The sequence below is a fragment of the Malurus melanocephalus genome, unplaced genomic scaffold (genome assembly GCF_030028575.1).
Source record: "Malurus melanocephalus ecotype Western Australia unplaced genomic scaffold, MMel_1.1 scaffold_174, whole genome shotgun sequence".
NCBI classification, from domain to species: domain Eukaryota; kingdom Metazoa; phylum Chordata; class Aves; order Passeriformes; family Maluridae; genus Malurus; species Malurus melanocephalus.
This window is the reverse complement of record NW_026623406.1, coordinates 351,839-376,737: the sequence shown is the minus strand read 5'-3', so window position 1 is coordinate 376,737 and position 24,899 is coordinate 351,839. Positions and strand designations below refer to the sequence as shown.

Here is a 24,899-nt window from a genome sequence, read left to right as displayed (position 1 = left end):
TGTAAAATGCAGCTGAATGTGTGTTATAATATGTGTGTCTTCTGTAAGTAAATTGCTCAGGGGATTAATAATTTTGATAATCAATAAATGCCAGTTTGATTACTAACTGTTGCAATGAACCAGGCTGCTTYGTTTTAGTTTAATCATGGCTGTGTAGGAATACAAAATACTGGTACCAGCCCAGCTCTACTGGCTGGAGAACCAGGCTGTGGATCAGCAGAATCAGTAACATCCTTTTGTCACAGGGATTACAGTCCAAGCATCACATTCCAGGAGACCCAGGGCTTCTCCCAGGAGCCCTCATCATGCCTGGGGGCACTGAGGCACCACTCTCCCTTCCCCAGTAACAAAGAGCAGCTGAACTAGAAACTAATACCAAAAACAACAGCACAACACCACTGACTGTTCAAAAACTGATTAATTACTGTTCACAGCACTTCTATGGAAAAAGAAAACAGTAGTGAGCAATATACTTGAAGGAAGTTCTCCTTGTAGGGGATTTGCCAGTAGAAATGCAGGCATATTGAAAAGTCAAGTCTGACAGAGCAGTGAGGTTATGGGGCTTCCACATCTTGACAGCACTTTTCAGCTGCTCACCAAATTGGCTGTCCCTGATAGAGCTGAGGAAGAGGCATTCCCTGTTACTTTCATTGTCCCATCCTTTGCTCACAAGACACATTCACAAGACAGAACACAGATGAGGATGTACATGATGAGGGATACTGTAAAATGCACAGCAAGAACATTTAAAGGAGTTAATTCGACAGCTACTTTGTTCCAGTCTTAAGAAATTTCTACAGTTAAGATCAGCATGTAAGAATGTCAGGCTTATTCATCTCCCACTTCTTTTCCCAGCACCTTAACCTTCTTCCCTCTGGAAAGAAACCACAATCCTCTCACTGAGCCAGCAGAAACAGTTCATTTTGTAGAGAACCTCAGTGCTGGGCACACAACAGAATTATATGGAGTAAGAGAATACAGACTGACTGAAAAATGCAGTCACTGGCATTTTGTAGCATTCATTTCATTTCTACTCCCAACAGCTCTAGCTTTGGAATTCTTTATTTGGTTTGATATATGCTGAACACAGAACCTATGTCAAAGATCTTCCAGGTCTGTTCCCAGGCTTTCCTCCCACCTCTTACCTGCCTGGGTGAATGACCAGTGATCCAGAACATTACTAGATATAAGATCATGGTCAACTGAAGCTACTAAAAGAAGGCAGAAGTTGGCAGCATCAGATATGACAGCAGGGACACACTTTTCCCCTCTAACCCCTCCTATTCCAGGCTTCTGGAATACATGTAAAGCAGTAGATTTCTGTCAAAATATAGAGGGAGAAACAATATCTTCCCTATGTATGTGACCCCTCCAGAACAGGAGTCTTCAGGTGCTGCCCAGCCCCACCACTGAGCCASAGGTGCCGCACCTGCAGATACAGCCCTGCTTTGCACCAAGCTGGGGCAGGTAAAGTCCTGATCCTGGAAATGCGCTCTGCTGCAAGAGAAGAGGCACAGCCAGTACCTTCACTGAGAGGCAATGTATGGCCACCCTTCAGCCTGGAGTAATTTTTGTAGTTCTTTTTGTTGTCTCTTTCCTGAAGGGTCTGCATTTCCTCCTCACTCCAAAGCAGCGAGTTCCTCCAGCAGCTGCTCCTTCTCCTGCTGCAGCTCCTGCACGCGCTGTTTGTTCTGCTCCAGTCTGTCCTCCAGCCACTGCAGCAGGGGCCCACTGATGGCAGACATTTGGCTGCAGAGGTTCTTTGTGAACACTGCRAAGAGCAACAACAGATCATGCCAGGGCAACACATAAAAGACTCAGTGTGCCACATCCCCAAACACAACAGGCAGCCAAGGAAACCTTTCACCATCCAGGCCATGGCAAACACACATCTCCACAGAAAGGTCAGAACCAGCATCTTACAACRGGGAAACATCATTTCAGTCTGACCCTGGCAGGGGTGAAAGACCTACAATGAAAATCTGCACACAGCTCATCCCTGCTGCTAATTAATTTCTAAATTTAGARGCATCATCAAATGCCTCATTTCCTAAATGTGTCAGAATGGACACTGGGGTAATGAACTTGGAACAGAAGTGGGATTAGGATTCATCCCATCACACTGGCAAAAGCAAAGATGTCACACCTGTGTAACACATACCAAGTGCCAGGAGGTGGAAGGGTGCATTCAGGTCAGGCAGACACTACTGTAACACTGAACAAATCCCAAAMCCCTTTTGCTGTTCAAACAGAAAAAAATAACATAAACAAACCCCAAAAGCCCAAACAATCCCAAAGTCTTCTGTAATTTTAACCAATTCTACAAGGCCTGAAGGATACAACAGTCATGAACCCCAGGATTAGGGTATTTTACAGCCTTYGAAGTTTTCATTTTAAGTGTCTAGCTACAATTCTGTTCCTATGTAACCAGAGTCCACCGTTTTGATTCTGGGAGCAGCACCCTGGAATATCACTTGCAAGAAAAGAATCCTTACCTGAACCGTTATGGATTTTGGTTACAGAGTCAAGATGGGTGAGGCTAAAGGGAAAAAAAGAAAGCAGGTTTGAGGCAAGACAGCAGGGAATTGCATAGTAAACCCAGGCTGCAGAACCAGCTGCCCACAAATCACTGACCTGACCACAGGTACCCCTACACCTCCTCACTTGCTGAAGCCCTGCACATTTGCAAGGATAACAACCCAGGATCACAAACCCCCAAAATACTGCTGGTTATCCCATGCTCAGTTCTGCAGAGGCACATGAGCTGCTAATCCTTAATTTCTACACCTTTGCCAAGGCTTTGGTACTTCAAGCACAGTAACAGTAGAACATGTCAGCAAAGAGAGTCTTAGAGAGGGGCAGAGCCCCAGGGCTGTTACCTGTGAATTCTCCTGTAGGCATCTTGCTCTTCTTGGCAAAGGATCTTTGGCAGCTCCACAGCTGATTCCAGACACACTTTCCCAATGGTTTCATGKGGGACAACATGAATGGGAATTTCAATCCTTTCATATCTAGAAGGGTATCAGACACAATTAACTTCAAAGCAGCAAAGAAAAAGATTACAAGCTAACAACAATCTGCCCAAGGCATGGCAGTGCTGAACATCCACTTTTGGGAACGCATGCCTGAGCTGACAGGCAAAGGGAAGCATTTTAAAGCCATACATTTGTCTTGAATTTCAAATGTAAAATGCTAGAGCATTTTATAATTAAGTATAATTGGCTGGCCACTTCTGGCAACACAATCCYGTGTGTGGTCAGTGAGGAGTCTGCACCATGCAAACCTGTGTGCCCCACCTCTAGAGCTGGAAGCAAAAAGGTGGGGCTGCTACACAACCAATTGCAGCACAAATCCCSACCCTGACAACAGCAAATCTTAAGACAATAAATTATCTAGGCTGAATAAATCACTCCTAAAATTTCGATTCTCTTCAAGCAGCCTCCATGAGCAGATGTCAGGAGACCCTGTGCAGGCATCTCTGTACATTTGCTCCTCATAACAGGCTGAGAAAGCAAYCCAGAGAGAGACAAGACAAAATACAATAGGACATAATATTCTGATGTACTCACTCTGAGCTCTTCTGGGCCTGAATAGACTGGAAACATGTATAGAGAATTCTGCCTGTCTAAGAGAGACAGCAGAAAGTCAGATTCCAAGGGCAAAAAACATCTAAACCCACACATTACTTTAGGAAGTACAATATGCTTTCAAMGAGAATTCCAGATGTTTTGTTGTGATTGGCTTGCTGGAGCTGCTTAAAGCATATACTGATGAACTCTTTAATGATGAAAAAACACTCCAGCAGCAGCTGCCTGGACAGCCTGGACCTGACTGTCAGCTCACCTCACACAGCAGCCACACTCCTGGAGAGCTGGAGCACAGAGGGGCAGAGCTGTGTCCTGAGCTGGACACCTGAGGGAAGAGYCCTGGCCCATCTCAGTGCACACACTGTGCAGCTGCTGCTGCAGCCCCCTGCACAGCCAGGCTGAGGGGCAGCACAGAGGAATCATCACTTGTTCCCCTGTCCTTGGGATCACAATCCAAACACCACCATTCCCGCTGTGCTTTCCATGTGCTCCCAGCAGAGCTCTGCCCTTCCTGCAGCTGCAAAGACTTCAGCTCTGCCCTGATGTTTCTCAGGAGCACCTGGAGGGTTTGTTGCCATTTTTAAGTTGCCTACCTTGGTGTTCTTGTCCTCAATGAAGCAGGAAAAGATCAGCCCTACAAACCCTTGGTCCATCATCTGATACATGGCCTGTGTGCGGACATCTGCAGGCACAGAAATGAGAGAGTGAGACCTGCACTGCTCACCCGCACSAGTGGGAAAGGATTGGCCACTTTTTGAAGGGTGACTTGAAATTTGGTCACAAATGTCACGAGCTTTATTCTTATATCCTTACTCTGGGTGACTTAGGTTTAAATTTAAAAAAATTTATCAAATTTAAAATGTGATTAAATAGAGAATCTTACAAAAAGAAGAGCTCACAAAACCAGAGATTATCTCACAGCCAGCATGGTGCCACAGGTCACCATGAAAGTCCAACACATATAAGGCACTTATGTCCTTTGCTTATGGAAGTTTTCAGTTTGGCATTAACACTCACAGACTCAGAAATCATCACAGCATGCCTGGTATTCCCACAGCCTTTTCTGCTATTCCCCACACCCCACGTCTGGTTTCTCTGTCTGGAAGAACAGTGGTACCAGCAGTAGCTGATCTGCGACTCCTGGGTCATGTCTGAGTCCTTGGAGAGCACACACAGGAATGGGGCTACACTGGCAGAGGCCCCTGAAGCCCACCCAGACAAGCTGGTCCTACCAGGGCATGTCTGAGACACAGAACTGGGGGAATGTGCAGCTCTGGAGCTCCAGTGACTGAGCACCAGGATCAGCAGCTGGGAGTTTCACTCAGATCCCAGCTCTTACCGACGTGTGATGGCCAGACAGTGATGTGGGGGTGGGAGTGGTACCAGCCCACCACCCTCATGGGACGTCCTGTCATTTCAGCCAACCTGTGTGGGAGTCAAGGAACCAACAGAGCACAGGGCAGAGCTGTATGTACGAGGGAAAACAGCACAGTTTTAAAAGAGTTTCTTATGAAGCAACAGAATTCCAGATCCCTTTGGAGGGGTGACAAGACAGTGCAGGGAACTGATGGGAGCCTCTTCCCCAACTCCGTGAGGAGTCACTGCTGCCAAAGCAAACTGGATTTTGTTTGCACATGGCAGTAACCAACATTTCAGCAGCTGTCCAAACCACCATCCCTGAGAGTGTGCAGAGCAGAGGCTCCCAGCACAGCACCTGGAGCCTTGCTGACCTTTCATCTGCCACTAAGCCTCCCTGCTGAACTGCCACCCCCCTCCACAAACAGACTGCAGGTTTACTTGTGACCAAATACAACACAATKATAAAAAGTTTATAATACAATTCCACTGCAAGTGCTGGAACCAACAAAGGGAAAGGCAACTGCCAGCAYAGCCSTCCCAGCTGAGCAGCGGCAGGAGGRAGCAAATGACGGCTTCAAGCCTAAAACAGAGCACACAAAAAGAGCTCTGAGGTAAAGCGAGTCTGCTGCTGTCTCTACTAAAGGATATCTCTGCTTCAGTAGAAGCAGCTGAAAGCTGCTCCGGTGAGATCTCCACACGGTCTTTCCTCTTGTCAGAGCGGCGCAGGATTATCACAGAATGGATGTGGACGATTCGGCTGGTGTCAACCTAATGACACAGAGGGGAAATCAGTCATTCCTACAGAGGGGAAATCAGTCATTCCTCTGCCAGAGAAACAACACCCGCGGGACGCGGCGGCTGCTCTGAGCACAAGGCACAGCTGTGCACCGGAGCGCGCCGGGGAATGAGGATGGGAAGCTTTCCTGGCTCTGAGCTTCCACTCTCACAGGTGCTGACCTGCGCGCCGGCGGCTGCCAGGGCTGCACACGAGAGGCAGTGCCGGGTGTGCCGGTGTGCCGGGGTCGCTCCATACGCGGTGCCGGTGGTCACAGCCCGCGCCCCGCCGCCCCACGGCCCCGCACGGGCCACAGCCCCCATAGGCAGCGCCGCCACCCGCCCCTCCCCGGGGCCGCCCCTCCGCGGGCGGTACCTCTCCGATGCAGAGCCCCATGACCTCCTCCTTCTCGGTGCTCAGCGCGTGGTTCAGGCACACCAGGAACGCGTCCGCCTCCAGGTGCACCGCCTGCACCGCCATCTTGCCGTCCCCGCCCGCCTGCCCTCCCGCCCCGCCCCCTACGTGGATGGACCAATAGGAACAGAGCTCGCCGGCCCTCCCAGCCAATCGGCGCGGCCTGCGGCGAGCAGAGCGGTGCCGCGCGGCGGAAGGGCCGTGCCGCCCACGGGAGCAGCAACGCCGGSGTTCCGCCGGGGTTCCGCGCCGAGGCCGATGCCCAAGGCGGGCCGGCGGTGGGCGGGGGCTGGCAGGGCCGGGCCTAAACGGGGCGGCCCGGCCCGATCCGGCTTAACCCGACTCGGCTCGGCCCGGGGTCCGGCCTCCGGGGCCTGCGGGGAGGCGGCGGGTCCGGGGGCGGGGGAAGGCTTATCTTGGCGCACGCGGCGCGGCGGTCACGGCCGGGTGCAGGTAGGTCATGGCGGGGCCCGCCCGCCCGCGGCCGCCGCTCGCCCAGAGCCGCCCGCACAGCGCCCAGGGCCCGGCCCGGGGGGGACGCGGTGGCCGTGGCGATGTGCTGCGCTCTCCTCCCGCGGCCGCGCCGCCCGCCCCGCCATGGCCGGTCCGGTGCCATGCCCGTACCACACCCCCTTCCCTCCAGCCCCTTCTGCCCGGCTTGGCCGCACCGCCCCGCTCCCGCTCCTCGGCCCGGCTCCTGCATCCCTTCCCTCGCCCTCCCCGCCCTTCTGCGTGGCTCTCCCCGCATTATGTCCATTTTTTTGTCTTCCTATTTTTTAGATCCCACCAAAGCTCGGCCTGCCCTCCCCACGCTGCTGGACAGCCCGACTGGTCGGTGAGCATCTGCTACCCCTCAGTAGGTCGGGCAGAGCAGAGCGTGGAGTCAGAGGGGCTTGCTCCAGGCAGAGTAGATTCCAAATCCCCAAGAAGAAGCTTTAGAGTGTCTCCATACGCCCTTAAGTCACCAGATCATCAGATCCCTGAGTTGTTGCCAGAGCTAGGCTGGGTTTTTCAGGAAGACTCAGCACCCTTGTAGCTCTGAGATGTGCAGGCAGCCCTCATGCCCCRCCAGAAGGCCAGGCTGGCCAGCCCTGCTCTGGGGGCTGTAACTGTGTTATAACAGCACTGCTGAGCCTCAGCAGCAGTTTTCCTTGGTGCCTAAATGGCAGCTGAACTCCCAGTTGCTTTTTAGAACAGAAAAGTGGTAAAGGGTGGAGTTCGTTCTGCACACAGCTCCAGCTCTGGGGTGGTCCAAGCAGCATCTGGAACAATTTCTGTCACTGTTTCAATTAAATATTTTAATGTACGCAATTTWAAACCAAATAAATTGCTGTCACTACAAGCTGCATTCCTCCTCCTGGCCATTTTCACATTTATCCATGGCTCAGAAATCCATCCAGGTCCCAGAACAGCATTAAACTTCTAAGATTGTTGTTAAGATGGACAGAACATCTGCCAGAATTCCTGTCTGTGGGGAYTGGGCTTTGAATCTCCCCAAAACAACACTGAACAGCTCAGCCTTCTACAGTTACGTTGGTGGGAGTATTAAAGTCTCAAGGGATGATGGTGCAATCCTGCAAATTTAAGTTAYTGGGGGTTTTGTTGGATGTGGTGGGTTTTTTGATAAATGGTGAAGCAAGCAGTGTAAGAACCCAGGTTTAAAACTTGTTTAAAACATAAGTAAGCTCTCCTTCCACCCATATCTTCCTCCAGGCTTTGTTACTGCTTTCTGATCAAACCTTCAGAAACAGGCTCTGTGTATGTTCTCAGGTGCACTGTCTGAGCGTGGTGTCTCCTTTTCGTGTGCTTGGGTGCTGCAGACAGACCTGTCCCACCTCCAGCCCAATTCCTGTCCCACCTCAAACCTGATTCCTGTCCCACCTCAAACCCAATCAACGGTTTTGCCTGACCTCAGGATTTTCTATGTGGCACTAACTGGGCACTTCAACAGGCCAGACTGGGCCTTTGAACTTTGCAGTTCTGGGGAAGCTTGGGGCAAAGGGTGAAAACACACACGAACTTCTGCCCACTGTGCACAGTGTCTTCTGCACGTGACCTYGTTCTGTTGGTGCTAAATCTGTCATCGCTGCCATCTCCACACACAATGAACACAAACATGCATGTTGTGCTTTAGTCCTCCTCCTTGTAGTTCATCCAGCCTGAACCATGTCAGTATTTGGATGGGAGACCTTCCARGAGAGTTTGCTTACAGTAGGAAATACAGTTCACGTACTGAGACGTATGTTTCTATTACTGGAGCCACTCTTGAGCCTTCTGCTTCTGGGGATGATGAGCTGTAGAAATTCCAGCTTTGAATAGAATAAAAGCAAGTTTTTGAACAGGAGAGTATCCTGGCCGAATTCCACCTGGGGTGATTACATTCAGCTGACTGAAAATGAGCAGTSGCAATTGCTGCATTTCACTGTTGGGCAGAGTGATTCCACACAGGGGTTTAAATTTGTAAAGTATCTTAGGGTAAASCAGAAAGGAAAAGAATTACAGAAATGTCCCCTGAAGGCCTTGTGAGGCTTRTCAGACTGCTGTCACATTCCTCCAAATGCCAGTGACCCAGCTGGTGGGGCATTCCTTGGAATGCCTGTCCCTCATCACAGGATGCCTGTCAGAACAGTGGTGCTTTGTATAGGGCACATCCACATCCCCACACATCAAACAGCAAAACAAACACAATGGGAGAAGAAAGAAGTAATGAAAAGAATATTGAGAGTTTTCTTTGTAACAGTGCTGTTCAGGCTGATCCGTGGTTGGTGTTTTGTTCTCAAAAAGGCTGAGTGYTCCTTTGGCTCAAAAAGGTAGAGAAATASTGATGTRAGATRAAAAGCATCATGGAAGAGTATTTTCTGTTGCATATGTACCCCAATGTATAACRATGTATTTTTTTCTCTCCCTGACTTTTCCTCCTTTATTTTGTACCCAGATTTTCTTCCTCCTATTTGAAATATGCCTTATAACCTTACAAGTTTTCAGAAGACCACTGTGTTTCACTGGGATAAGGAATATTGCATCTGCTTCATAGCAGGAGGATGTTGTATGTGTTACAGCTTAACTTTGTTCTACTTTACACCTAGATAAAGGATGAAGACWCTGTGTACCAATTTGATTACCTCTTCTAGGGTTCAAAGAGAATCATTTCCCCTGACCTCCATTTGCTAATGGCTCAGCTTGACCTAACTGGCACACAGATAAAAGTGCTGCTAAACAAATGTTACAGTAGCAGGAATCACCTCAATGCCTCAAGCTGCTCTACCCCTGCTGGTGTTGGTGGCTCTCTGTGAGCAGCCAAAAGCCGAGCGACGCTGTCCTGAGAGCTGCTCCMGAGGAGTTTGTGTGTGAATGGACAGTGCTGCCACTCCTGAGAGATGAGACCAAGGACCCTGCACCCYGACAGCTCTGCGAGCTCCAAAGATGAGAGTCCTGCACACCGAGTTCTGTGCTTTGTCTCCAGAGTGATCTTCGTTCGTGTTAAACTCACCTCRCTCCTGGTCACGAGTTTTGCTTTTGGGATTTAGACCACCACTTTTTTTCTTTGTTTGACACCAAGACTGTTAATAGGACTGTTAGCAGAATGAGCAAAGCCAATACTCACAGGGTTTAACTTTGTACCAATAGCACCTTTMGCCCCAGAATGCCTTACCAATGCTATCCAGCACGCCTGTCCCAGTGTACGACTTGGCCTGACGTTTCCCTTGGCTTAGGCGCCACCTCAGCTTCCCGAGCTGACTTCTAGGGACATTTCCATCCATAGCACCTCATCCGGCGAGTCCGACACCACCTGTCCGCCAGCTGCGGGAGCTCTCCGTGAATGTGCTCCGAGTTAAAGAGGCCCCGTGTGCTGCCAGCGGGCCGATGCCGTCCAGCTGAGCTGCGGGAGTGCCTGAGGGATGGCCCAGGGAGGGGAGGCTGGCGCTCCTCCCGTGCGCCTSTGGGTGCGGCGCGTCGGGGTTTACTGCGATGAGCACCGCAAAACCTGGCTCGTGGCTGCAGAAGAGGCAAGTGTGTGCTTTGAGCTTCCCCGTGGTTGTAGCATTGCTGTTTTTCAGGTGCCTCTGCTGCACTGCCAGTAACTGCCTGCTCTGTTTGTTACTTTTCCCCAGGAGGAAGGTATGCTGAGGGCTCGGATCCAAAGAGTTCAGGTTCCCCTGGGTGAGGCGCTGCGACCCAGCCAGCTCCCCCCATCCCGGCTGCCTCACATGTGGCAGCTGTCCCAGGGTGAGCAGTACAGGGATAGTAACTCTCGCGTTTGGGAGATAGAGCACCATCTCATGGTAAGGATGGTGGCAACAATAGACCATAGTCATGCCTGTTTGTGAAGTCGTTTGAGATCCCTGAGGGACGGCAAAGGACTGTTATTTTGTTGAAGTCCGTTAGCTCAACCACGGTAACTGTAGACGTATTGAACTTTTCCTTGTCACTTACAGCTTGGTGGTGTTGAAGAACTGCTGCTTAAACTCGTGCCTGGGGATTAATCTGGTATGTGCTGACTTTCCCCCTGCTTTGTGCTGTGCACTGTTTACTCCCAGTGTTTCTTTAATATGAATTTTTCTCTTTCAGGAGCAGTGGCTCTAGGAAGATGCCATTGTCTGTTTTGTACAATAAAAGGTTCTTTCTCCACTGAAATGCAGCCACCTCTGAGGTGGAAACAGTTAAACAACACACAGCAACATCACACTAGAGTTTAGGACAGGCAGTGAAGAGGAGTATTGTGACCAAGTGAAACATCAGGGGGAGTTCTACGTAGGCAGAATGTAATTACCCCAAGTGGAATATGGCCAGGATGCTGGAAATAATGCCCWAGTGATACTGAGAAGTGCTGTGGGCTGGTGACTTGTGAGAAATTGGAAAGGCAGCAGCTCCCAGCTCTGAGCAGTGGCTGAACTGTGGCTCAGAGGGTTCAGTCTCACCACTGCTTTCAGTGACAGTCGTGCTTTTCTTAGAGGTCTCCTGTTCAACCGCTGGTTCCACCAGCTTTTGCTTGGCTTTTGTTCTCACAGTGACAATTACAGGTGACACAGCTGCAGAAAGTCGAATTGATTGCCTGAAATCCTGTTTCCTATGGTTTGGAACAAGATGGAGCTGTCCTCCAATCTGGTAGAGGTTTTTTTTTTTTTGGATAGAGGGAGAGGATTTCCAAGGGAAAAAAATGAAAAAAAACCCTCCTTGTTGACTCTGTGGGTTGTACACAACTGAGTTATTTGGTTGATTGTGTTTTTTAAATGCCTTCTCCAGTCGTACTTCTGTGACTTTACACCAAATCCTTGGTTGTGTAGAGCTCACAGAGGTGGATTTCACATAAATAAGGTCTAGAGGTAGAAAACTGGTAAAACTCAGTCAGCCATGTTAATTTAAATCTTTTCAGGAATCTTCATACATCCAAATGGAAAAGGACATGTTCTGACCAGAGAAAAGAGAAAGGCTTTTAAACTTAGTGACATAAAACTTCCCATATTCATTGTCCCCATCATCATCTTTTAGCCAGACACAGAGTGYTCTTGTGTATGTTGGCAGGAATCTGCAAGCAGCCGCAGATGTTTTCTGAATGGTGATTGTGGGGGAAATTGGGAGCTCTTGAAAGATGTGGCTGTAGGACATTGTCTTTCCCTCACCCTCTGAAAAGCACCTTGATCTACAATAACATTTTCYTATCATTTTAGTTCCTGAACATGCCTCGGAAGGATCCCTGCCAGAAACAAGCCTGTGAAATACAGAAATGCTTGCAAGGTACCAAGTGTCATTTTGTCTTTGATGTCTTCATTTTTGATGGGACTTAATTCTTATAACTTAACCTTCTTGTCCTTTCACCTTGAGAAGGAAGGAAGCAYATTAGCATCACCTGGTTGCAAAGCAAACAAAATTATAATGTCTGATTTTAATAGAATTGCCTTGTGCTTAATTGTAAATAATGAGACATTATTAGTATAAAACAGCATTAGTAACAGTAATTACAGTAATGTAATGTGCTTGGAGTGTTCTCCATGCTGGCAGTGAGATACCAGGTGTATTTTTGGACTCAGCTGTGGGCAGGGAGAGCTAGACATTATAATAAGCTCTCTTACAGCGTGGTTAGTGAGGGAGTAGGTGGATTGCATGAGAACACTGCAGAGCTGCTCCAGAGGTGTTTTAAGAGCAGACAGAAGTCTGTCAGGAGCAGGTTAGGTGATTTGTCCTCAAGGTATGAGATGGTCTTTATGTTCCCAGCATTTTTCTAGACTGCCTTTTACTGTCTTCAYGGTTTGGAGCCTTCTCCCACAAAGGACTTCTTTTCTCCCTGTACTACTGCACTTAAAAGCTTATGGTTGACCCTGTTTTGGTCCCATCTGAGACAATGTTTCTTTTATAACATTCATGGAGGTCATTCCGAGTGTTTTGCCTGCGTAGGTTTGTGTACAGGGTTGATCTGAATGGTTTAGTGTTGGCAGAGAAGCTCTTTGCTGCATGCACCCTTCACTGTCGCTGCTGCTTGAGCTGTCATTTGGGATTGCTCCTGTTTGTGTCTTGTGCTGTGGAATTGTCTGAGGTGCACAGGTGAAGCAGCTGAGTTGACAGAGAGCAAAGCAATTTTCTCCTGTAAAAATGAACATACAGAGCTTTTACTGAGGAATGCACAGTCCCTGTACCTGGCATGGAGGATGGATGGTGGGAGCCAGGCCTTTAGGAGATGCTGACTTCTCAGAAGTCACTGTTCCAAAAGATCTTGCTGCTTCCTCTGTGAGACTGAATGCCCACTGTAAATCTCTCTGTGTGACTAATCATTGCGCATTTTCAGGAATGCAACCTTGACAGTTTACAGGGTGTGCCTGTGTGTAGCCACAGTTTTAGAAACAAAACTGCAAAGGCAGAGGGACAATTAGGAGAGCCTTGGAGCACTCACCGACTGCAGCTTATAGCAGAGAGGGATCAGCTGTCCTTGCCAAGGGTCTGCTGTGCTTCTTGGGCTGCCAGCTTACAGAAATCACCACCTGTTTCTCCTGGGTGATCTTGGTGTTTGTGTTACAGCTCACTCACCAACCCAGTCAGGGAATTCATAGCCCAGTGATCAGAGCACTGAGGTTTGCTCATTAACCAAAGGTGTTCACTGCTGCTTTCTGGGCTCTCTATGGGTGCTGTGTGTGTCACATTATGCTGCTGTTGCTTCTTTTAATCTTTTTAAAGTCAGGGGCAGGGCGGTGGGGTACAGCTGTGTAGTGGTTGCAGAGCTCATCCAAGGCAGAGCAGGTGGCTCTGCATGCCCTGTGTTTCTCGGCAGACAGGCAGGTGGTTCTTAACTCAAACCAGACTCAGTCTGCTCCTGCAGAGCTCCTSTCCCTGCAGGGAGTGTTTGGCCACAGCTTTAGATGGCTGGAACTAAAGAGAGATTTCTGTAAGGCACTGAAAATGATGGAATGTTTGTAAGCAGCTGAAGAGCTGGGCTAGGTGTGTTCCCTCAGGGAACAAAGCCTGTTCCTCTCTGCAGACCCGATGTCTCCTCCTTGTTTTCCAGAGAACAACTACATGGAGTCCAAGTGTGAAGCTGTGCTTCAGGAAATGCGGAAATGCTGTGCCCGGTACACCAAGGGCAGATCCATCTGTTGTTCAGGGTTTGAGAGAGAAGAAAGGGAGAGAGAAAAGGTTAAGTTGACTTCAGAAAGAATTTCCCCACCACCTCAGTAACAATGCAGCTCCAGCAGATGCTGGAGCATGGACTCACCTGCAGAGCTCATGTGTGTTTTTTCAAGCCTTCTTCAGACTTTCAGAAAAGCCAGATTGCTCCTAGAACACACTGCTCGGCACACCAAAAAGTACAACACAGTACCACATGGCCTGGTTAACAAACTTTATTTTCTGTACGAAAACATCATCTGTGTTGCCTCTGCATCACACCTGTGAAATGTCATCTTGATGTTTTTAGTATGCTTACCTTACTCTAATCCATCCTTGCTTTCAGAATGGAGAATTGGAACCAAGTTATTCTGGCTTCTGGAGTGAAAGGTACAGGAAATGAGCTCAGAAGAGTGAGTTTAAACATGAAACAAGTCTATCTTGAAAAAACAAATGTATTGCTGCCACCATGCAGTAGTTCCAGCTAACATTTGCCTGTCCAGTGGATCAAGCTCAAGAATTGGAATCAGGTCTGATGATTGTTCCTAAGTCTTGCATAGATCATGAGTGACTACAAGTCACTTTGCCTAAGTGCCTCCCCTTTTCCACTGGACAAGAGTTGTTTATTTTATATTTGAATTGCCTACACGCTGCTATTTGCATGTCAGAGATGTTACAGAAATTATTTCAGGGATTGCTACAGAGATAGGTTATTTTTTTWAAAAAGCAATATTCCTTTGAAAAATCTGACTGTTGATACAAAATTTATAAATTTATGTCTAATTGAGCACCTTAAAGCAATATGTTATTAATCCGAGTCTAGTTAAACCTGCTGATACCCAAAGGCCTTTCACAGAGCCCTGGGCTAGATCCAAGAACTGACTTAGGTGCTGCTTACTGAACAAGCAGTTGTAGGCAGTTGTTTTCCACACAGCATTCCAGACTCACTCTCAAGCTGGCTGTGTCTGGACCCCAGAAGAGATGGCTTTCCAGAAGCTCTCGCCCAYGCAGCAGAATTTCCTGTGACCTGTAGGAAGAGCTCATAGACAGGTTCCTGCACCACCCTTCAGAGCTGCCTGTCGTGCTGTCCCCGCTGTAGCAGGAGTCCAGGCACCCAATATCAGGCTCCCGACCCACTAGGCCCTAACTCTGTGATTAGATCTAGCCGTAAAGGACTTTTGTGCTGTGAGCAAGTACAACTTACTTATGAAATAGATCCTCTATAAACAGACCGCTGAGGTCTAGGCACAATAGTGTGTATACTGAAGCTTAGAAGAGCAAACCATCTGTATTCACTGCTCTGAAATACCATGGTACAAAATAAAYGACTGGAACAAATTATGATGTCTGTTGGGTTGTTTGTTGAGCTGCAAGCCAGGCAGCTTGGCTGCCATTCACAGCCCAGAGCCACATGTGAGATCAGCATGCTTAAATAGAAGCTGCTTGATATTTTTATAACTGGGGCTGAAGACCAGAATAATTTAGGGCTTGTCTTCCCTCCAACTGCCCTCCCCCCAAAGAAACAATCCTGAAGACAAAGCAGAAGCTTTAGTGTCTTTGTCATCACTTTTCCCTATTTTGCAATGGTGTGAACCATCTCAAACACTGACAAGTAGCTCATWTTTCTTTTGCCCTATCTGAGCAGGAACAGTCACTAATAGATTATAAAAGTCACTAATATATGTTTAAAAATATATATTTAGGCTTATGTTGCACCTATGAAAAAGAAACAGCCTTGTCTCCATGCCCATTTGCAGTCAGGTGGAACAAATTTGCTCAGCAGAGGCAATCCAGACTGGCAACAGAACCACCTCCKGCCCTAGAAGCATACGACTTCTTGGGAATGTGCGTGATTGGCACCAGGATGATCAGGGAGAGGGATTTATTAAGGCAGCCCATGGTTCCCTGCATGGATGAGGGGATGCTGGTGCCATTTAGGTTAGAAAAGACCTCKAAGATCCTCCAGTCCAGCYGYTCCCCCAGCACTGCCAAGCTGACCACTAACCCATGTCCCCAAGTGCCACCTGCTGCACTCCTGCTGCTGGACTGGCTGTAGCTGCTTCCCTGAGGCACAGGGAGACAAGAACATGCTGGTTCCCAGGAAGCCAACATACATCACACAGAGAAGTATTTAAAGCAAAACTGTTTAATAAAATATCACTTCAACAAGCATTTACATACAATATATAAAACCACTTTAAAAGCCTAATGTGTTTGAAATCTTCTCATAGTGTAACAGATGTCAGAAGACTCAAAGGAGCAGGAGTGGGGAGGGGAAGGGAYGCCTCATCTTGGCACCTGCAGCAATGAAAATGCATCCCCACAGAGGCTGATTCAGCATCAAAGCTTCCAGTGTGGACTCACAGCATCAGACAGTGCCAGCCACGAGCCCAACACCAGCACAAAATAAAGATTTACCACATCTTGATGTCCTTGTCCATTCCCTGCCTACATTTACAGCAAACTCGATATGAATCTGTTACTTKTTTTCCCTTCCAGCAGCAACAGAGGCATTTTAGCTCCCTCTCTGGGCCATTTCTCTGTGTAGCAGCAAACTGGGACTTGAGCAGAACCCACCCCACCTCGGCTGGGCAGAAGTAGTGACTGACTTGAGCCTGAAAAATGTCCCTAAAGTCTGTTAATGATTTGCTTTGAGCTTTGTCTTTGGAGAAAGCTTTGTGGAGATCAGTGCATCTCAGAAGTTGTGTTCTGCAGCACACCCAGCCAAAGAGCAGCAATGCTGCTGTCCTACAGGAACAAGAGATACCCTGCAAGACTAATGTATCAATTTATGCAAATTCACGTCTGCAGACCCTACAGAAAAACAAACCAAACCTCCAAAACCCACCACCATCATCTGTTTGTTCGCTGCCAAACACCAATTATTGAAGACCTATGTGCTGCATCCCATCACTTCTACATTTCAGGATGGCCTATAGGTAGGCCTCCATTAAAAGGATGTGAGCCCAGCTGCTCCTTCATTGTCCTTGGCCATGTATGGCAGGACAGGAGCAAAGACACCAACTTCTGCCTCTTGATTACCTGCATCCTCTTTTYAAATTCTGAAGCTGAGAAAAACCTCAGTTTAATCAATGCGGTGCTACACTGACACTTCAGTCAACACAGCTGAAACAAAATTAACAACTGCAAGCGCTCATTCCAAACCCTATGGTGGAAGAACCACCGTTCCAGCTCTGTCAGCAGCTCTCGGGGAAAATCCCATTTCCAGCAGATCACAAAGGTGTTGCACAGCACTGGAAATGGGGTGCAGCTGCCGACCCAGMTGCTGCAAACCAACCACCCATGAGTGTCTTGCTCCCTACCCCGTTTCCCATTGAAGGATGAGCTTTCACACAAAACCCCACATTCTGGGCAAGAACTCCTATCTCTGCCTTCTGGAGGACATCAYCACACTGTCAGGCAAGTCTCCATGCTCACAGAATACCTCTGGGGGATGTTTGTTTGTGCTGCACACAACTGCACTGAATCAGACTGYCCAGAAACAGCTGAGCTCTGCACCTGAGCTGCCTCATCACCTGCAGAAGAGCTGCAACTGATGGAATTAAGCAAGCAGCTCTTCTTGTGGAAATGGCAAACACAAAGAAGGAAGGAACATAACGGAGGCAGAAGTATGCAAACGAACCGCTCTCACAAAAGCACAGTCTGGTTTTCACATGAGTTTTGTCATTTCAGTTGCTTGCAGAGACCAGGGAAAAGGAATTTGTGCTCTTTACGGAGAGGTAAAGGATCGCACTCCAGATTTCACATTGCAGAGCTGGCAACAGGGACCCTGGACCAGTACAGTGCACCCTAAGCAGGAATGCATTTCCTGTCTACAGTCCTGTCTTACATGGTTACAGCTCAAACAGCATCACCAATACCAAAGTGACCAGAGAAGGTCGTGGCAGCCATGGAAAGCCCAGTGAGAGGCCCAGGGTGATTTACAGTAAGTGGCATAGCTGAAATGCCCCCATCTGACACAGCCAGGTCAAGCCTGCTGGAAGCAGCAGAGAGCCCCAAAGGCTGAGCAGTCYGGTGGCTCTGCAGCACAGGACTTGGTGACTTTCAGAACACATGATGAGGAAAGGGCCTGGAGAGTCAGCCTCAGTGCTCATTTCCATCAGCAGGGCCAGTGCTGCAATTCCAGTATGGGGAAGACTAACAGCAGAGAGAAAGCCACATGGCCATCTATGTGCAGTGCAACAGCAGGGGGAGGGCAGGAAAATCCATATTCACTTATCYTGGACACAGCTCACACTGTCCTTTGACACTTCTGCATCCACCCCAGGATAGTCAACCACGATTTGGATTGCAAAGACCACCTCTGTGCCGAGGGAAGCAGAGGTTTTCCAGGTACCAGGGCAGGAATACTGAAAGCTAAACAGTGGTGAAGAGCTGACAGCTGTTGTACACATATACTGGCAGACAAAGGTACATGTAACAGTCCTGAGCACCTGGAAGAAGCACATTTAAGAGGTTTCTCTGCCACTACATTTTTATGAAGTTCCAACTCCAACAATTTGGGACTGGGCATATTTGTTGGGAAATCATAATGGTACACTGGGAGTTGTAAGCTTTCAGACCAACCCCAGCCCACTAACAGCCCAGACAGAAGAAAAAGTTGGAAATCAGAAGCAGCGTTCTAAGAAATAAGGGCTGGAACCTGTGAGCAGATGGGACTGAGTCTGTTGGCAACATCCTTTCACTTCTAAGTGAGAGATAACAGCAGAGGAAGAGGGGAGGGGAGGCTGGGCATGAGAGGAGAATGCAGCTTCTAGGATGCCATTCCAAGCAGGAATCCTCCAGCAAACCCTCCAGTCAGGATAACATTCTTCTTCAGAAATATGACCACCTAAGCAGGGAAGAGAAGAGACAACAGTGCTCAACAACATCAGGCCACCCACTAAACCTCCTCCTAAGAAGAAATCCCTCAGGTTGTTCTTCGAGGCAAGTGATGCTCAGAGAGATGCCACTGCTTGGATTTGGGAATTCCTACCTAACGACCTCCCCTCCCTAATTGCACCAGCACAGCCAGTTTTTCACCCTGCTCAGCCATGAGCAGCCAGTTTCTCCAGGAGAATGCTGTGGGAAATGTTGTCTTCCTAAAGTCTAGGCAGACAACATCCACAGCTTTTGCCATCTCTCCAGTTTTGCTGTCATGCAAGAATTCCCTCCTTGTATTTGTACAATGGAAGATCTGTGACAACTCAGGAGTCAATCCTGTTTTCTGCTGTCCTTCCAGCACATGCCCTGGGAGAGCTTTCTTACCTCATCCACTCTGCTTTTCACTTCTGGAGGCATTTTATTACCACTGCTGTGAAACTTCAGCTGTTGCTTGGCTTTGTTCATGTCCCGTTGTACTAAATTCCAATCCACTTTAATGTATCCTGTGTGGTTTGCAATCTGGAGTTTTGAGGATTAGAAAAAACATTCCTGAAGTCCTGCATGACCATGGCTRAACAGACCCCCTTGTCCACCCACCTTCCCCGATCACAGCCACTTCCCACACACTGATCCAGTGAGAACATTGACTTAAAAATGGGACAGAAAACCACCCCTGGAGCTGTGTCAACTGTTCTGCAACATCTGTCTTCCACACTAATCCCCCAACAGCTGGGCACACACTGCAGCTTAGCCTGCTTCAGCCTCTCTTCCCCAATGTAAAGCTGACATCACCTCCCCCTCACAACTGCCATGGATATTGCTGGGACTCCCTGCAGTTCTCCCGCTGCTGAGGGTGGACACAGCTATTAATAGCCTGTTCCTCTCAAACTATTTTATCTGCTCAGGGTGATTCAGCTGTGGAACTCCCTCTGCTTAGGCCAAGCTCTTCACTTTCAGCAGAACAAGCAGAATCAGGAGAGTGAGGGAGAATGAGTCACACACAAGACCTGTCTGCCTGAGGAGCAAACAGGTGAGAGCTGAAAAAGGTCTGAGAGCTGCTCTACCTGCTGCAGGATGCACCAGTTAGATGTCCACATCCAAGCAGCTTCCCTCAGTGCCAGGGCTGTTGGATACCAGAAGTGGTAGAGRGCAGAGAGAGATCTCTGCTTTCTCTCCTCTTCCCCAGTGCTTTACAGCAAGCCCCATCTGTGTTGGTTGGACTCCTCAAGAAGCCAGGCTGGCAGAAGCATATCACAGATACGGATAAATCGTTCTTGACATCCAGGGCTGTCCTTCCAGGGACACGCTGTCCACAGGCACAGGACTCAGTATGTTAGCCAGTCCTGCAATAGCAGCATGATTCACTGCAGGAGAAGGCTGTCTCATGCTCCACTCAGGTGGCCCTGGAGTAACAACTCTCCTGTGCTTTTGGTAGCAGATCCTCAGTGGATCTGCACCTTTTGGCAGCCCAGGAGTTCATGCACACAGACCATGCTTTGCTGATGCATCCCTCTGCCCTGGAGAGCACACACACCTTTGACATTCACAGCCACACAAAGCCCCTGGCAGAGTGGGGGACTGTCCCCACATGTCCCAACAGGCAGTGATTCCTACAGAGACCTTGTCCCCAGTAGCACAGTTCTTGGAGAGCCTGGGCTGCTGTTYATACACACCTGAAGTAGGAAAAAGCCACCTCCCACTGCTGTCGCTGCCAGCTTTCCAACTTTCTGGAAGATGAATCCAGTACACCTACAAATCAACCAGGCTCCAGTCAGCAGAATGAAACACCACATGCACCTCTCATTAAGCTTCCCACAGGCAAGGCTGCCTTTGGCAGGAATTACCCAAGACTGGAGACAGCCTGACAAACAGCAGAAGAAACCCATGTACAACCAGAGAGGATTTGCACCCAGCCAAAATTGATGCTTTATAGCTTTTCACTTATGCTGTCACACATCAGCCTTTTGCAGTTTGAGTCTTATACCTTCAATATCATCCTTCTCCCAAAAGWGTAACCAAAACCCTGTTTGGTGATTTCACCAAAATCAACAAGTGACTTTAGGTTTTGTGGTTTTTTCGACTGGTTTCATCTCTGAGGGGAAATCAGGGAGCACATGTGCTGCTCCATGAGAGCATGGGGAGCAGATTATAAACTTCTTTCTCACTTATTTGTAAAATAAGCAGTGAACAACTGYTTACTTTACCTTTTCATTTCTCAGAAGAGAAAAATGCTGGAACAAGCACACAGCAGTGATCTAAGACTATATGGTCTCTAAAATGGGTTATATGCTCTCAACATGAAAGACACTCCTGCAGCCAGCAGCACCCCACTGCTCAGTCAGGCAGCAAAGGGCTGGTGTGCTGTGCCACCCAAACCACTTTACTTGGAACACGGTTCCTTTATGAGCATTGCAAACGACATAGAAACCTGCCTTTACCCATTTCTGAATACTTAGTGAAGATACAAGAGAGAAGTGGGCCAGTTCACACTTCTATGAGACGACAAAACTCTGTCACACACTGTTAAATAATTACCCTGGCGCCAGGTGAAGAGGAGAGGCATGGCAASAAGAAAGCAGTGATTATACAAAATTTTCAACTGAAATGATGCTGTAGGAATGAAGTTACAAATACAGCCACACTCAGTCCCAGCCACAAATGACAAGAAACCCAAGGAACTGCGGCCCCAGGAGGCTTTCAATGCACATGCCCAAAACACATCCACCTCCAGTGTAGATGGCACCCTTGTTTCAAGGGCTTCATATTTGTCTGTCCTAATTCAACAGCACCACTTTCTGCCAAAAGTTAGAACTAATTAAAAGCTGGTGCAGTTTTCTTTCCTTAGAGACAGTCTCAAATCCTTTAAGTTAGAGACAGCATTCAAGACCTCCCACAGCTCAGCAGACCATGCCAGGGGACAGCAGGCTGAGCACCTCCGTCTCTGAATGACTGCCACATGACCAGCCTGCACCTGTCAGTGTGACMCCGCAGACCCAGCCAGTGCCTGCCGTGAGCAGCAAGGGCATCCCCGGCACATCTTACCATCCCGTGACCCCTCCGATCACCAGTTGCGTGGCCACATTGTATTTCTCAGCGCTCGACCCCGAGTTGGGGGCGAAGATCTTGCGCCACCAGGGCCGGTTCTTGGTGTACTCCGCCAGGTCCAGCACGTTGAATGTGTCGTCCTTCGCACCTGCAGGCACCTGGAGAGGCTCAGTGCTGGGACTACCGTACCACAGCCCCCTGCAGCTGCCCGATGCCTCCCCAGGGACACAGGAGCCGTGCCCAGACACACAGCTCACGGGGACTGGCACTGCCCCGGTGTCTGGGAATCCCCAGGTCCCTCAGCCCCCTCCCAGGGCTGCCGGAACCCCGTGTCCGGGACCGCTCGCCCTGGGACCCGTGCCCGGAGCGCCCCCTCGGGCCCTCAAGCGGGGCCAGGCCCCGGCAAAGGGAACGACACCGCGCAGGGCACGGGCCGCGCTCTGCCGCGGGGAGCCGAGCTGGGGCAGCCGAGCTGGGGCAGCCGAGCTGGGGCAGCCGAGCTGGGGCAGCCGAGCTGGGGCAGCCGAGCTGGGGCAGCCGGGGACCCGCTGCCAGGGGGAGAGGGGTGGGAGCACCCGCGCCCAGAGCCATCCCGGCCAGCCCGGCCCACCTCCGCCCGGCACCGCCATCACGCCGCTGCGCTCCGCGCAGGCGCGGGCACGGGGTGCGCGTCACCGCCGGGGGCGAGGGGAGAGGGACCGGGAGAGGGACCCGGAGAGGGACCGGGAGAGGGACGAGGGGAGGGGAATGGAGGGGAGAGGGACGAGGGGAGGGGAATGGAGGGAAGAGGGACAAGGGGAGATGGGCGGGAGAGGACAGGGTGGGCACGGGGAGAGAGGGGGCGGGAAGGAAGAAAGAGGGGCTGGGGGTGAAGGAGCGCGGGAGTGCCCGGGGGTACGCCCCGCCCTCGGCTGTGCCCGCTGGTGCCATCTGGAAGGTGCTCCCTCTGGAAGGTGCCCCCTCTGGAAGGTTTCCCTTCTGTGCTGCTGCAGCGCATCCCCCGCTCCCCAGCGGCTCCTCTGGCCCCTCAGCCCCGCCGTCCCGGGTGCCATCGCTGCTCCTGCCGGAGCGGGGCGGGTGCTCAGTATCAGCAATGCGCCAGCGGCATCCCGGGAAAGACAGAGGGCTTCCAAGGGGCTTTATAAGCTCCCTAAAGCCCATTGTGGTTTGCTTTCTCTGACATGGGCACTCTTGCTTGGCTGCGAGCTGTCACTTTGCAGAAGCAGTGCCTCTTGCTGTTTGCTGAAAACCCCAAAGCCACCCCCTTCCTGGGCAGCTGAGCACCCTGACACTCGTGGGCCAGGAGTGTTGGAAACTGTGGGGATCCTGCTGCCCTGCGCTCAGCCAGCACACCCAGCTGTGCCTGTTGTGCCTCTGCCCCGGGCAGCCAGGGTTCGCTGTTTGGTTGGAACACATTTTATTATTTCCCCTGAAATAATGGCACCTCTGACTTCTCGGCCATCACTCAATTGAGCTTCTGTAGAACAAAAGCTGCTTACTTCCCAGCTGGGGATGCAGCTGTCCAGGGCGTAGCAAGGGTGGAAAACCTGAGACACAGCAAGCAAAAAAAAAAATTAAAAAAATCTTCATGGAGAGGTTGTGACAGAGGAGAYTTGACCTCTTCTTTGGGGTTAACAGAAAGCAGTGCGTGAGGGGGAGCAGGAGTGCAGGCAGCGTGGGATGGGATGGGAACAAACACTATTCTAGGAACTAAGACTGTTCTAGGAGCTAACAGCAGCACTCATCTGCACAGTCAGGACATCCCAGCACCTCGCTGTCCTTCTCACGCAGACGGGACGTGTTGGGAACTGCAGCAGTGTCCCATGTGTTTCCTGCACTGTCCTGATGACGGGGAACTGGCCGCGGCAGTATGTGCATGGTCACACCAAAGTGGTAGGACAGCACTTCCCTGGGGACRGAAGAAAAAGATGTGGCTGGGGAGGGGATGGCTGGAGGCAAGTTGGCCCCTGGAAATGCAATCTGAACACCAGTATCAGGTGGCACTGGAGTCTCCTGCATGTCTGRTACGTGGCAGGCTTCTATCCCTGTGCAGTACATGTCCCTGGCTTTGTCTCCCTGCCCTGAGCAAAGGGGTGCCCTCATGCCCTGGGGGCAGGCAGGGTTCCTGTCACACCTCCTGCCAGCTGCGGGCTGTCCTGCACATTGTGTGTCCAGGCACCATGGTCTGGTGCAGGTACTCGGGTGGCAGCAGGGAAGGAGCTGGGCTGATGGGGGGTGCAGGTGCTGCAGGGCTGGGGGCTCCTGTGCRGTGGGCTCAGGCACAGCCCGGTGCAGTGGGTAGCACAGGGGTGGTGGGTGCAAGGGCAGAACCCAGCAGCAGCACCACAGCAGCTCACAGCCACTGGGGCTCCCTGCCAGGTGCCTTCCTGGAGAGCAGCCCTGTTCAGCTTTGGAGGCACAGGCACAAAACACCATTCCCCATCAGGCTGTCTCTCCCTCCCAGCAGCACCACAACCTCTCCATGGCCAGGCTGAGTTCACCAGCCTAAGCGAGCTTCCAGTGAATGCTTCTGGTGCCTGACTCATTCAGAGATGCCTCTGATGTGAGGAACAAGAGAGAAAGGAGAAATGCTCCACTGACCTAYTTGCTGCAGGGAAACCCAGCAGAAGAAAGCAGGCTTGACTTTGAGACTTCCTCCATGTCAGTATTTCTACTCTGGTGCTAGGGAATCTCAGGGATGATTTGCCAGATACTCAGGGGTGTTGATGGCATCAGCCTAATTGCACTGCTGTTCCCTGGGGGTCCCTGTGTCCATGGGTTCGCCCCTCTGAGAGCTGCACTGGGCTGCAGCCCCTCTTTGCTCCATCACTGCTGGGGTGCAATGGCTTGGAAGTGCTGATATAAGGGGCCTAAGTGGCACAGCCATTGTCCTGGTGCTGTGTGTGTGCCCTGTGCCTGGCTGCTGCTCCTGAGACACTCAGCATTCCTGAGAAGCTGTCACAAATCGCTCGTTCACTCACGTACGCACAAAAAAGTTCCAGAAGAGATTAGACATGGTTCAAATGATTCTGAGTAATTTTTATCTGCTCCAGTCYGTTTCTGTTCTGAGAACTGCACAATTCAGGGAAACAACCAACACTTTCTGCATGCCTGTGTGTCCTTGGCTCTCGCAAAATATGTTTCCCTGGGAGCCTCCATGGCAGGAGTCTGTCCTGGCTTTCCCATCACATTTGCACAGGAAGACAGTGCCCTTGGGCAGGGGCAGATGAGCTCCAGGCAGA

At 50.1% G+C, this 24,899-nt stretch overlaps 4 protein-coding genes across 6 annotated transcripts; 2 read left to right on the top strand and 2 right to left on the bottom strand.

Annotated features, from left to right (window-relative positions):
- Positions 1-25: 25 nt before the first annotated feature.
- BRCC3 (BRCA1/BRCA2-containing complex subunit 3) lies at positions 26-6,219 on the bottom strand. Its single transcript, XM_057372580.1, has 8 exons — positions 6,097-6,219; positions 5,595-5,714; positions 4,927-5,014; positions 4,181-4,269; positions 3,570-3,625; positions 2,880-3,011; positions 2,496-2,539; positions 26-1,771 (listed from the first exon to the last, which is right to left on the bottom strand). The coding sequence occupies exons 1-8, from the start codon at positions 6,199-6,201 to the stop codon at positions 1,620-1,622; spliced, it is 786 nt and encodes a 261-aa protein (XP_057228563.1). The 5' UTR covers positions 6,202-6,219; the 3' UTR covers positions 26-1,619.
- Positions 6,220-6,381: 162 nt separating this feature from the next.
- Positions 6,382-15,081, top strand: CMC4 (C-X9-C motif containing 4). Its single transcript, XM_057372571.1, has 4 exons — positions 6,382-6,588; positions 6,916-6,966; positions 11,805-11,871; positions 13,631-15,081. Exons 1-4 carry the CDS (start codon positions 6,394-6,396, stop codon positions 13,798-13,800), a joined length of 483 nt encoding a protein of 160 aa, XP_057228554.1. The 5' UTR covers positions 6,382-6,393; the 3' UTR covers positions 13,801-15,081.
- Positions 6,938-11,814, top strand: MTCP1 (mature T cell proliferation 1). Of its 3 annotated transcripts, XM_057372575.1 has the most exons (6): positions 6,947-6,970; positions 9,071-9,181; positions 9,267-10,142; positions 10,248-10,418; positions 10,572-10,623; positions 10,705-10,768. In XM_057372575.1, exons 3-5 carry the CDS (start codon positions 10,035-10,037, stop codon positions 10,617-10,619), a joined length of 327 nt encoding a protein of 108 aa, XP_057228558.1. In that variant the 5' UTR covers positions 6,947-6,970; positions 9,071-9,181; positions 9,267-10,034; the 3' UTR covers positions 10,620-10,623; positions 10,705-10,768. The 3 variants fall into 3 exon arrangements, with proteins under 3 accessions (XP_057228557.1, XP_057228558.1, XP_057228556.1); XM_057372574.1 differs by lacking the exon at positions 9,071-9,181 and having other exon boundaries at positions 6,938-6,970; positions 9,222-10,142; XM_057372573.1 differs by lacking the exon at positions 10,705-10,768 and adding an exon at positions 11,805-11,814 and having other exon boundaries at positions 6,951-6,970; positions 9,071-10,142.
- Positions 15,082-15,854: 773 nt separating the features above from the next.
- FUNDC2 (FUN14 domain containing 2) lies at positions 15,855-22,348 on the bottom strand. Its single transcript, XM_057372572.1, has 5 exons — positions 22,268-22,348; positions 21,655-21,805; positions 20,286-20,361; positions 18,997-19,131; positions 15,855-18,580 (listed from the first exon to the last, which is right to left on the bottom strand). Exons 1-5 carry the CDS (start codon positions 22,284-22,286, stop codon positions 18,503-18,505), a joined length of 459 nt encoding a protein of 152 aa, XP_057228555.1. The 5' UTR covers positions 22,287-22,348; the 3' UTR covers positions 15,855-18,502.
- Between the last annotated feature and the right edge of the window lie 2,551 nt (positions 22,349-24,899).

Excerpts from the sequence above, each read along its gene's own strand:
- CMC4 (XM_057372571.1), top strand. The coding sequence starts at position 6,394 with ATGCCCAAGGCGGGCCGGCGGTGGGCGGGGGCTGGCAGGGCCGGGCCT. Across the intron at positions 6,589-6,915 it reads GCGGTCACGGCCGGGTGCAG|ATCCCACCAAAGCTCGGCCT; the intron begins GTAGGTCATGGC and ends CCTATTTTTTAG. Across the intron at positions 11,872-13,630 it reads AATACAGAAATGCTTGCAAG|AGAACAACTACATGGAGTCC; the intron begins GTACCAAGTGTC and ends CTTGTTTTCCAG.
- FUNDC2 (XM_057372572.1), bottom strand. Across the intron at positions 20,362-21,654 it reads ATCGGAGGGGTCACGGGATG|GTGTACTGGATTCATCTTCC; the intron begins GTAAGATGTGCC and ends GTTGATTTGTAG. Across the intron at positions 18,581-18,996 it reads TGAAAAGCAGAGTGGATGAG|GTGGTCATATTTCTGAAGAA; the intron begins GTAAGAAAGCTC and ends TTCCCTGCTTAG.